The sequence below is a fragment of the Scleropages formosus genome, chromosome 9, assembly GCF_900964775.1.
Source record: "Scleropages formosus chromosome 9, fSclFor1.1, whole genome shotgun sequence".
NCBI lineage: Eukaryota > Metazoa > Chordata > Actinopteri > Osteoglossiformes > Osteoglossidae > Scleropages > Scleropages formosus.
Genome location: NC_041814.1, coordinates 7630247 through 7642251, shown reverse-complemented (window position 1 = coordinate 7642251; position 12005 = coordinate 7630247). Strand labels below are relative to the sequence as shown.

General features: G+C 43.3%; 1 protein-coding gene across 1 annotated transcript; it reads left to right on the top strand.

Annotated features, from left to right (window-relative positions):
* The first annotated feature begins 4098 nt into the window (after positions 1–4098).
* Positions 4099–5983, top strand: LOC108930538 (growth arrest and DNA damage-inducible protein GADD45 beta-like). The gene is made up of 4 exons (XM_018745823.2): positions 4099–4308; positions 4508–4609; positions 4785–5010; positions 5184–5983. Exons 1-4 carry the CDS (start codon positions 4265–4267, stop codon positions 5295–5297), a joined length of 486 nt encoding a protein of 161 aa, XP_018601339.2. The 5' UTR covers positions 4099–4264; the 3' UTR covers positions 5298–5983.
* Positions 5984–12005: the final 6022 nt, after the last annotated feature.

The following is a 12005-nucleotide window of genomic DNA, read 5'->3' as shown; positions in this document are numbered from 1 at the left end:
TTAATAGTTAATAACAGCTAATAGTTTTAACAATATTTGAAATTATTTCATTTTAAAATGAATTAAGACGCTATACTGCTGAAAATGTGGATAAAAATCTGTTTTCAAACTCCGTCACCAGCAAACACTTTTGGAACTTATTTCTGACAAATTACATTAAATTAATATAGAACTAAAGTTAAAGTAAATAAATTATAGGTATGCAATACCAACATCTGTCATGGAAATTCAAGGCAATCTATCTGTCTTGCATGCTTCAAAGCCATGCATGAGAAATAAACTACATGTATAGTTTGACGAAAAATATGTTGTGTAAGGGCGGGGTCCAGACAAACCCCCCAGGACAAAACCCCCTCTTTTGACACACAAAGTGGGACGAAACCCTCTCTTTTGAAACACAAAGTAGGACAAAACCTTCTTAATTATATTTTTTTAAAAATTACAAAAGCCCCTGTTTTTTCTGTTTTTTTTTTTCAGTTTAATGCAATTTAATACCATTCTAATTGGAAGAAAAAATATAAATTAAGTAATTTAATTGTGAACTAATCCTTGAAAATATTACAGTCATTCTCTGTGTTGGTTCATTTCTGAATGGCATAGGACAATGGTGTAGGCATCAGGTGGTAGTAAATGAAATTTAAATAAACCTTAACACTCAATGATGTTTTTAATATTGCTCTTTTATTTTTCAAAGATATGATGTTCTTTTAATCATGCTTCTTTGTAATTGTACAAATAATTTTATGTTGTAAAGCAATGAGCTGTAAATTTATAATACAAGTATTAATGTATATACAAATAAATTTATAATGCAAATATTAATGTATATACAAATCTTATAATGCCTTCCTTATTGCAATGTCATTATATAATAAATGCAGTATTTTACTAGTAAGAGAAGTGTCCATAAACTATAAATAATCATAAGAATAAAAACTTCATTAATTATTTGTCCTGAGGGGGTATTGTCCAAGGGGGTTTTGTCCTAGACTCATGTAAGGACACTTGTTTATAGCAATAAAAACGACGAGACTGGGATTGGACAGCACAAGGACATCCGTGACGTGTGCCTGTGTCCTCACAGTCCTGTCCTCCTGTCCTTCCACGTCCTTTAACTGCAGCTCTGCCTGTCAAGGTCCAGACAAAACCCTTGGGACAAAACCCCCTTTAGGACAAGTAACTGACATTTTTATTTTTCTGATTATTTGTAGTTTATGTTATATAATGGGACAGCAATAAGGAAGGTATTATAAGCATTGTATTGTAGCATAGATTGAAACTTGCATTATAAATTTACAGTGCACTGTTTCTGGGTTCTGGTTATGCTCAGTCACAGAAAGTAGTTGCTTTACCTCCAAATGTGTAATAGCGCAACTTTTGCAAGAAAATGCATTCCTCTGAGAACATTCCCAACGTATTTGTGTATTGTTTTGGCTCTTCTCAGTGTATAAGTAGCCTCTGCACACAATTTAGGGCCTCCTTTATTGTTCTTGATGATCTCCATGGGGGCTGAAGTAGTAGAACTGATGCCTCTATCTAACACCCTTATATACACAGCTGATTTTCTCTTTAGAAAAAACAGGAGCGTCTGTTGTTATTTAATGTAATTAAGAAAGTTTTTTCCTACTTTACACTTCAACAGAGAGGACTGTTGGGCTTTTGTATTTTTAATTTTTTAATGTAATTAAGAAGGGCTTTTCCTACTTTACACTTCAAAAAAGGTTTTTTCCTACTTCACACTTCAACTGAGAGGATAGTGTTTCAAAAGTGGGGGTTTTGTCCGGGGGGGGTCGTCCTATACTCCTGCCTGTCACGGTGAAGAGTGTCAAGAGTGTGATGAGTGGAAGAGTGCATGATCCCTGTGTCGGACGGGCTGCCGCGCGACTCCTTGCTCTGAATAATCCGTGTTTTGTGTGTATGTGTGCGCGTGTGTGTGTGTGTGTGTGTGTGTGTGTGCGTGCGTGTGTGATACCAATTACGACACGTTTTAGATGCACAGGAATGACTCACTCAGGATGAATCACTGCGCAAGAAACCGTGCCGTTACTGTTTCCTCCTGCGATTGAGTGCAGGATTATTTTCACGTTGAGAAGAAGCCTCTTAAACCTCATAATTACAACAATGAAACAACAATTTATTACTTTTAAATCCAAACTAATAAATACGACGGAAGCTTTTCTCCGAAACTGTCAAACATAAACGCACTTAATCGGCCGAATTAATTCCAGCGGTGAAATCATCAGAACTTGTTTTACTTTGAATAAAAGATGTTTAAGCGTTGATAAAAGAAGCCAAGAGCAATACCACGTGACGTTAAACAAACGCGCGCTACTTTACATGTAATCGTTTTTAACCTATTTGCCACTAGATGGCAGTCGTGAACAATGTGAATACAAAATTGTCCAACGTCTTTGTCTGTCCTTTGCAAGTATATACAGTACATAGCTTGGAGAATATGCTGATCGCATATGGATTGCTGATATTTTAATGACACATTTAACATTTGATGATTTAGCGCAAATATATTTCTTTTGGAGGGGGGTGCGGTGGCGCAGTGGGTTGGACCGCGGTCCTACTCTCCGGTGGGTCTGGGGTTCGAGTCCCGCTTGGGGTGCCTTGTGACGGACTGGCGTCCCGTCCTGGGTGCGTCCCCTTCCCCCTCCTGCCTTACGCCCTGTGTTGCCGGGTAGGCTCCGGTTCCCCGTGACCCCGTAAGGGACAAGCGGTTCTGAAAATGTGTGTGTGTGTGTGTGTGTATATTTCTTTTGCAATCGAGCAGAACATCAAATTGCGTATAAAAATGAGTACCCTATAGTACTATTCTACATACATTACAGAGTAGATTGAGCTATTTCAGACACGCATAGATGTCCAGTTCTAAGAGTAACTTTATTTATACTGCTGCAATGGTAGCCGATGCAATGACAGCGGCCTCTGTCCACTGCACCGGCACCGGGCGGATTGCAGCGTGTTGCAACATGTTTTAGCTCCTGTAATAACGCAGGCAGCCCAGCATGGGGCGACTTCTGAATTATGCTTCTGATCGAAGCGGCGTTCTTTCCCCGTTACCAACTCCGTGGAAAGAAAAAAAAAAAAAAAAAAGAAAACCTTCGAAAAATATCACGCGACAGAAAATATATCACATGTTCTGATTTCTTCACTTTTCGAACGAACGACATCAGACTGCAAAGTGTTTTCACCAGGTCGCTCAGTTTGATCAAGGAATTCACGAATACTTTCATTTTGCATTAATTGTACAACAATGTTGCGCGGAACAGAGGAAGCAAATCAAATAAAATGAACAACAACATGCTGATGTCCTAACAAAGATGGGCATAATACGATCCTCGTAGTTTTTAGTAAACAGCTCCAGATCTTATGACTGCGGAGCGCTATAATTGGATGCAGTAGAATTAGAACAGCGACACAGTCAGTGATGAGTACAGTGATGAAAGTTCCAGGTAACATAGCAACGTGATACTCAGTGTGTCACATTCGGGAAGTAGATTACAGAATATTAGCAAATTCATGTTGTCTGCATCTTGTGGAAATGTAAAGTTATTATTATTATTATTATTATTATTATTACTATTATTTACTACCTGTGGATCACAGCATCGGGACCATGCATAGACGCATCTGCAAAGAAATGCAGAGTCTGTTATAAACACGCACCACGTTGCTTTCCATATTCACTTGCTGCTACACGTTAACTTAAGATATCAGTACGTTTCAAAATCGCACATGGATGGTGCATTAGGTTCAAAACGATTTTGTCATTTGCTTTGATAGCTTCGCTGAAACTGCAAATGTAAAGTAGTGATAGCTTTAAGAAATCATGTGGGATCAAATTTTAAGTAAATAAATAGTACGTCCATAGCCGCATCCGAAGGTGTCGGTGGGGAGGGGGGGGCTGAGGGGGAATCTCCAAACCCACGTGAGGTGTGGAGCTGCGTTGGCGGACTGATCCAATCATAGAAAAGGCTGAGTAGTTCCAGAAACCGGAGACCAATAGGCGTCATTCGCAGGGGTGTAAGCCACGCCCATAGCGAAAGTGAATAAAGGACGCCGAGTATCGGCTGCTCACCACAGTCACTGGGACGCCGCACGATTGAAAGGATACGGAGAAGTACAATACCATCAAAGCTCTGGAGACGCGTTTGGATTATTACTTTGCATACGACCTACAGAAGATTGCAGACAGACTGGGGATTTTACACTTTGGAGTCTATCCTACAGTTTGTGGAGTATATTCCAATTCATCATGACACTGGAAGAAGTCGTTGGATGCAACATCACTGAGAAGAAGTGAGTATCGCTTATCCGCGTGCGGCTTCTGAGTGTGCAGCGGAGTGCACCTCTACATTGTAACCTGAAGGATGTCTAGTGTGTGCATGTTCTGCAGGATTTTGCTAGCGATCGTTGTATGTGATACGGTAACAGTACGATGCTGACTGCACGCTTGGTACAAGCGGTAACCGGCGTGTGTGTGTGTTTGTTTTTCCAGAATGGAGAACGTGGGTCAAGCTTTGGAGGAACTGCTGGTCGCAGCGCAGCGACAAGACTGCCTCACAGTGGGGGTTTATGAATCAGCCAAGCTCATGAATGTGTAAGTATTTTGCAACATTCCCTAAAGTAAAAGTGGAAAGAGCTTAGCGCTGTTTTCGGTAAACAAGCGCTGATATATGTGCGACATTTAGTGGAAAGGTCATAAAGGTGGGGGCTTACCCCACGTTTAGCGGAGCTGCAGCGCTCATGTGGCTTTTTGCTCTTGTGTCGCACAGCGATCCGGACAGTGTGGTGCTCTGCGTTTTGGCCACGGATGAGGAGGACGAGGACGACATCGCGCTGCAGATCCACTTCACTCTGATCCAAGCCTTCTGCTGCGACAACGACATTAACATCCTGCGCGTGTCGGGCTTGGGACGCCTGGCACAGGTCCTTGGCGAGCCGAGCACCGCCGACAGCAACGCCAACGAGCCCAGGGATCTGCACTGCATCCTCGTCACGGTAAGTCACAGCGCTGTGACTCACACAGCCGCGCTTCTGCCACGCGCCGTGTACCGACTCGCTTCGTGACGCGCGAAGGCTCCCCCGCCCCCCTCCCCCCAGCGTGCACCACACTGCGCATGTCCTCGTGCTTCCAGGCATTTTCTAAGCTTTTCCGTCCTGTTCCTCCGCAGGCTCCCCACGTCGACTCCCTGAAATGCCAGGCTCTCAAGGAGGTGAGCAGCTACTGCCAGGAAAGTCGCCGCCGCAACCAGTGGGTTCCCTGCCTGGCCCTGCAGGAGCGCTGAAGCAGCGAGCGCCCGTGAGCGATGGAAGTCGTCGATCTTGGGGAAAAGCGAGAGGCGTTCGAGAAGGAATGTCGCAGGAACTGGAAGCGGCGACGCGCGTGTCTGTTGAGACGGAGACGAGGGGACGCGGCTTCGTGGGCGTCTGGCGGCGCTTCCTCCGTCGAACGGAACAGAGGCGCGTCTGGGGGAGTCGCAGGAAAAGAAAAGCGGTCGTGTGTCGGAGCGGAGCAGCGCAGCGCCGCAGCCTTCAGCTGGGCCAGGGGACACACGGGGCGACGGAACGGCCGAGGGCGGCAGCGGCGTGGGAGACGGATTAGTTTCTCGCTCGTAGAAGAAGCGGAGACTCGGACTGGGTCACATAACACCCTTTAAAGACTGAAGTGGAACAGCGTGCTCATGTTGAATGCAAATCATTGTTAAGATTAGTGGTTCATGTTTTGCCAGCCTAGTGCGCAGGACTCGCTGCAGTCACTTAGACGCTTTATACCATGCTTTTACTTAATAGTTGTGCAGCACAACATATCTGTATTGCCCTAAGAGATGGGCTAAGGACTTTGAGCCAACAGTGGAAACAAAAATATTTCATACTGTTTTATAATTTAAAACGAAGGGTAATGTATCAAATCAACTACTGTATTGCAAATTGCAACTTTTTCCTCAAAATAAATGATTCTGTTTAAAAGAAACTTTCCTGTGTCTCAGAAGTGTGTGGTTGTTCATTGCTGCAAAGGGATATTATTAATGCAGGAGCTGGAACCGTGTGCACCGGGAATGCATGCCACTGGAGCCCTTGGGGTTTTCTAAATGTCCCAAGTTAACCTGTGTTAATGCCTAACCTGGACAAGCCTTGGAGCTGGTGACTTATTCTGCTGCTCTGATTCATTTTTAATAATGACCAGCGCTGGTGACAAAACACTAGGCGTTTGTGCAACATATGCAGAAGCTCAACACATGTGGGAGCATCATCATGTAGAATGTGGCTAAATGGGGTTGCGTTGTCCTCTGTTACACATGTGCATGCTGTGAAGAGGAAAGGGCTCTTCTCTTTAAGTGGCCCTGTTTAGCAACTGAAGGAGGGGCCGCTGTTTCCTGGCGTCCTCACATCTGCGTCATGTACTATATGTCTCAGCCCTGCTGTGACACCGAGGTCTGTGCTGAGTGGGAGGAGTAGAGGCTCCAGGGGCCATTGACGCAGGATTTGTGTTTAAATTGGCAGGCAGAAAGGGAGGCTGCATACATGCCAGCAGCATTCGCATTTATTCATTTAGCAGACGCTTTTCTCCAAAGCGACGTACGTCTCAGGGAACGCTACAAAAAGTGCATTGCATCAACAGGAGCACAGCAAGTTCATTAGGGCACATTTTAGTTCTCTTGGCTGTTCTATTTATGGCTCCTGTGTGTTTTTGTAAACATTACAGAAGCTACCGTAAAATCAGAATTTCTTCACAGGTAATCGGTGAATGCATTGAAAGTTTATAGATGTTACATTCCGACCACGGTCGACCACAAGGCTGGAGGCTGCAGGGACTGGCGCTCTGTGCACACAGATACACTGCATCTTCTACCAACTAAAAGAGGTGATGACAGCTCCAGACCATGTTCTCACAGCCCTTTTCCCTCGACAGCTGGTAAAACAAGGCACTGTTGCTGCCCAGGTTGATGGGTATGACCTTTGTATTACCTACAGCACAACTGAGACACAACCCGCTTGTCTCTGCACAGAACCAAGCACCACTTGCTCAGCTGCAAAACACACATAGTAGAGCAATTTTCCATGTGCAGGCTTACTCCAGAGTGCCATATCAGTCCTACATGCAAATCATCATACCAGTTTGAACAGAGAGATACTCCATTGTGCTTACTAAATCTCTTGCAGCACTACACCTACAACACAGGATGTGTATTCAGCTGCAAGCATATGGTCAGTTTGTGATGTTTTCCTGCAGCTGCATCCCATGGACTAGTCTGCAAGTCAACAAGGAGGGTGATAGTTTTTTGTCTGTGTATAAACCTGTGATACATAGAAAACTTATGTGCATGGCAATGTGACATCACCGTAACCCACGTCATCATGTCGGGATCTTTATTTTCAGTTAAACAAAGCTAAAGAGGTATTGATTTAACAACCTCTAGTCTCACAGACATATTATACATTTCCACTAAAGGACAAACCAAAACAAGCTCAACAAGTAATCTGATTCAGTATGTGGAATGGGAGATATGGTCAAATGGAAGAAGATGGAGCAGAGAGGAAGAGCAGGTTAAGAATGAACATGTTGGCATTTCCATCACTAATAGCTGATTAGGAAATACAGCACAACCCTTAGATAAAAAGGCATAGTTGGATATATTACAGGCTTTAATCCACACAGCTGTAGCTGCAGATTCACAATAGAAGATGCTTGTTTTTGTGAAGGGCTTTAACAGAAGAACAAGCAACAGCAAGATTGTGCCATTAAAGCACAATGTTGAAATTTAATTATGATGACACATCAGTTCATATGAATTGTTTCTTTACAGGTTGGCTAGAGACTGAAGTGGATAATTTAGTACATTCAACACTAATGTAGTAATTTTTTTTCATGCAACAAAGATACAAAAAAACATATTTTTAAAAGAAAAAAAAACAGCTAAACATTTTGAGCTATAACCAAAGATCTTAATGCCTCTCACTGTTGCTCTGTGGTAGGTCTCAACACAAAGAGTTCCATGTGCCAACATTTGCTGCTCAGAAAAAGCATACGTTTCCATCGTAAAATTTCCAAGGGCAGCAGACAAGGATTGGTTGAGGGCGACATGCTGAAACTGCAGTTAGACGACCAGACAAACAGGCCTTTGAATACAAACCACACGAGGCAAATCCATCAGCCTGCCCAGAACTCTCTTTCCCCAACCTCTGTCTGTTTCCCTGTCTCAGATTAGCACAGGAATCCAAGGAAGCTGCCCTGGTCTCTCTCTCCCTCAGACACACATCTCATGGGCTAGAACTTGACTCTGTGGTTTTACTGCAAAACAGAGGCACCCTTCTGTGCCTTGACCTTTTCACCTGCTTTACACCTACTTAGAATGTGTATTAAGAGTGAGGAAAAAGCAATGCATTTTACACTTTAGTGGGTAAATGTTTCAATGAATTAGCTAATTTGTAGTTATAAGATTAGAATCATCTTCTTCATTCTCTTAGCATGATAGTGATATATGCCATCATTTTATTAGCTCCAGTATATAATTGCACGCTCAGTTATCTGAGTGTGTTACCTAATATTTCCTGCTCTCATTGCTTTAGACAATCATTTTCAAGCCTTTGTGCGTTAATGATGATCATGAACCAAGACTACGCAGATGCATTAGTAACCAGCAAAAGCGCGGAATCGCTGCTTATCACGATCATTGGTATTACTTCATATTTCATCAGAACAATTTTAGAACCGTTCTGTATCATTTTGCTATAAAATGTTTTTTTTTTTCGGGTCGGAGGGACCAGAATAAAGCAATGAGAGAGAGCATGCACGTCTACGCAGACTGTAGCAGTGCAGATTCTACATCAGACGCCGAAGTCATATCGCCATGGAAACAAAGAAGAGTTCACCGCGGGTTATTATGTCATTATTTCCTCCCGCCAATCGAATATCTCCTTTTACCTGACTGGAGACGATCGGGGAACCTCCGGAAACGTCATTGACCATATTAGGCTTGTTTCGCCCGTCCGGCCATTCGCTCGCAAGTATGAATAATTTAGAGGTTTGCTGTAGAGACCGCTTTTTATGGCACACCTAAGAATAGTAAGGTTGCAACGCCAGTGCTCCATCGCTAACATTAGTAAGCCGTTTAGAATGAAAAAAATACTTTTAAGGTTTACCGTTTTAATTATATTTCGTACTATGAGACGGCAGAAAAACGCCATATTCATCACTGTCAGAACAGAAAAGGATGGAAAAGGCGCAGTATTAACCACATGCAGTGCAGTACATGTGATTAATATATAATACTGCGCCTTTTCCATCCTTTTCTGTGATCCTTGTCCATGATGGACTGTATATTCAATATTTGTCATTCTCTCACTTCCTTTGAAAAGGAAAGGTAAATTTAATACTGCAGCAGAGCAGGGCAAGGAAGGATGAAGGAACGCGGATAGAATCTGGCTCCGTTTGTCCGGCCAGAGAATGCCATGTTTGTCCGAGTTAAACAATAACTGACAAATTCTGTACACGATTCACGGCAGTAAAGCCCAGTGTCAGTATTTTCCAGAGGCTGTAATCGACAAGACTACGAGGCGCTTGATTATACAGCTGCAGGGCGTCTCAGACGACTTGAGAAATACACTGTGTTGCTCTCACAATATTATACGAACGTAATTTCTCACACATCTGGAGAACGGACCTGATCACAGCAAGACACTCTTCAGTTTCGTATATTATTCGCAGTAAAAGCCAAAATCAACCAAAATCAATCACAAACACGCCTAAGCCTTTATGCGGCCATGCATTGCTTATAATATCAGTAATGTCCAGTGATAAGAGCTTCCAGTTTCCACAGATTTTGAAGCTCAATAAAGTCAATTTCCCTTTTCAAACTGGGGCAACTGGAACGTTTAATGGGTTTCCATCTTGTGCTTTTGACGGCTTCTGGAAATACAGGGAATAAGGCGGTATGTGTGGTGCGAGAGGACGTGGGTTCGATCCCTGCTCAGTCTGTGTGGAGTTTGCACGTTATCCCCGTGTCTACGTGGGTTTCTTTCGGGTGCTCTGGTTTCCTCCCACAGTCCAAAGACGTGCTGTTCAGGTTCACCCATAGTGTGTAAGTGACAGAGAGAGTGTGTGTTCCACTGGTGTATGGATGAGTGACCCATTAAGTAGTGTATCTAGCAGTGTAAGTCACCGGCTTGGTGAATAAGGTGTGTGGGCTGATAACACTACGTAGAGTTCACTGGAAGTTGCTTTGGAGAGAAGTGTCTGCTAAATAAATAAATGTAAATGTAATGTATGCTGCAGACATGAGGATTCCACTCAGCTGCAGTGCATTCACATACAGTACTGTGCAAAAGTTTTAGGCACCTGGTTGGGGGGAAAAAAAGCTGTAAAGTGAGAATGCTTCCAAAAATAATGCTATTAATTAATAAACAAAGCTTAGTAGCCATCCATCGTCAACAAGCACTTGTCCCGAGTGGGGTCGCGGCAGGCTTGGTTGGGTCTCGCTCTCTGGTGGGTCTGGGGGTCGAGTCCTGCTTGGGGTGCCTTACGATGGACTGGCGTCCCTTCCCTTTCCAGCCTTGCGCCCTGTGTTGCCGGGTTTGGCACCGGTTTGCCACAACCCCGCTCAGGACAAGCAGTCTCAGACAGTGCGTGCGTGTGTGTGTGTGTGTGTGTGTGTGTGTGTGTGTGTGTGTGTGTGTGTGTGTACTTTCTTTAACGACATACAAAACCCTTTCTGCAATAATGTAACTTTTTGCAAAAGGAATGCTTGGAAATCTAAAATATGCTCTTTCCCATTGAGACTGATGCAGAAGACATTAAAAAACCATCTAAAAAGATATTTTTGTGAATCATCTAAGTGCCTAAGATTTTTTCACAGTACTGTATGTAAAGAAGGACGCACACATCCACACATCACAGACAACTGAGTTATCAGTTCACATGAAAAGAATGTGTTTGGGATGTGGGAAAAAGCTGCAGTACTTACAGGAAACGCCCACTAGCATACAAATATACATCGACTTTGCTTGGGCAGCATCTCATGCTTCAGCTCTCTAGCTTTGAGGCAACTACTCTTTAGACAGCCTTTCTAAGTCTGCACAAAGGTACAAAATTCTGTTAGCCCCGTCCAATCCCCGGCCAAGAGTGAACCAGTTTTGCCATGCCTTAAAGTGATTGCTATGCAAGTCTAAAGGCAACAAAAATCCATCCACTGTCAACAACCGCTTGTTCTGAGTGAAGTTGCGGCGAGATGGAGCCTCACTCGGCAACACAAGGCGCAAGGAGGAGGTGACACACCCAGTACCGGGTGCTGGTCCGTCGCAAAGCACCCAAAGCAGGGCTCGAACCCCAGACCCACCACACAGTGGGCACCGGCTGAACCTGCCATGCTAACACGCCCCCCGGCGACAGAAATAAGACCCACAAAAATGAAACAACACCATGTAGGATTTATGACCTGATGCTTCACAGCAATCTAAAACCAAATAAAGCAGATGTTGTAAAACAGAGCAGCCAATGAATACCCATATTTAACCAGCAATTTGAGCACTTTAATCACTGCAGGATCAATCATTTATTTTAATGCTATAAACTAGGGACAGAGAAAATTGTGAGCAATAATTATGGGTTTATAGCAGATGTGAGGGTACAGGGTGTTCTAAGAGCTGGAGTGTACATGACAATTCAGTATAGAAGAAAAAGGTCATGACAAAAACCACTGGAGATCAGTAAACAAATAGAGCTATATCTGATAATACTAAGTAGAAAAACATATGGGAAGGTTTTTAAAAAAAGAATAAAATATTACACCAGGTCCTGTGGACCTGCTCATTGTCATAAACATTGAATTTAATCAGTGGCTGAAATTTACCTATGAGTTACCAATGGGGTGTTTGCTATTCAGTGTTTGAAATGGTCTCTTGGCAACTGACTTGGTAATACACCAAATATTTATGTTCATCCTCAACCCCTTAGTTTACTTAAAACTAGTTTATCAAATGCCTCATGTCACAATTCT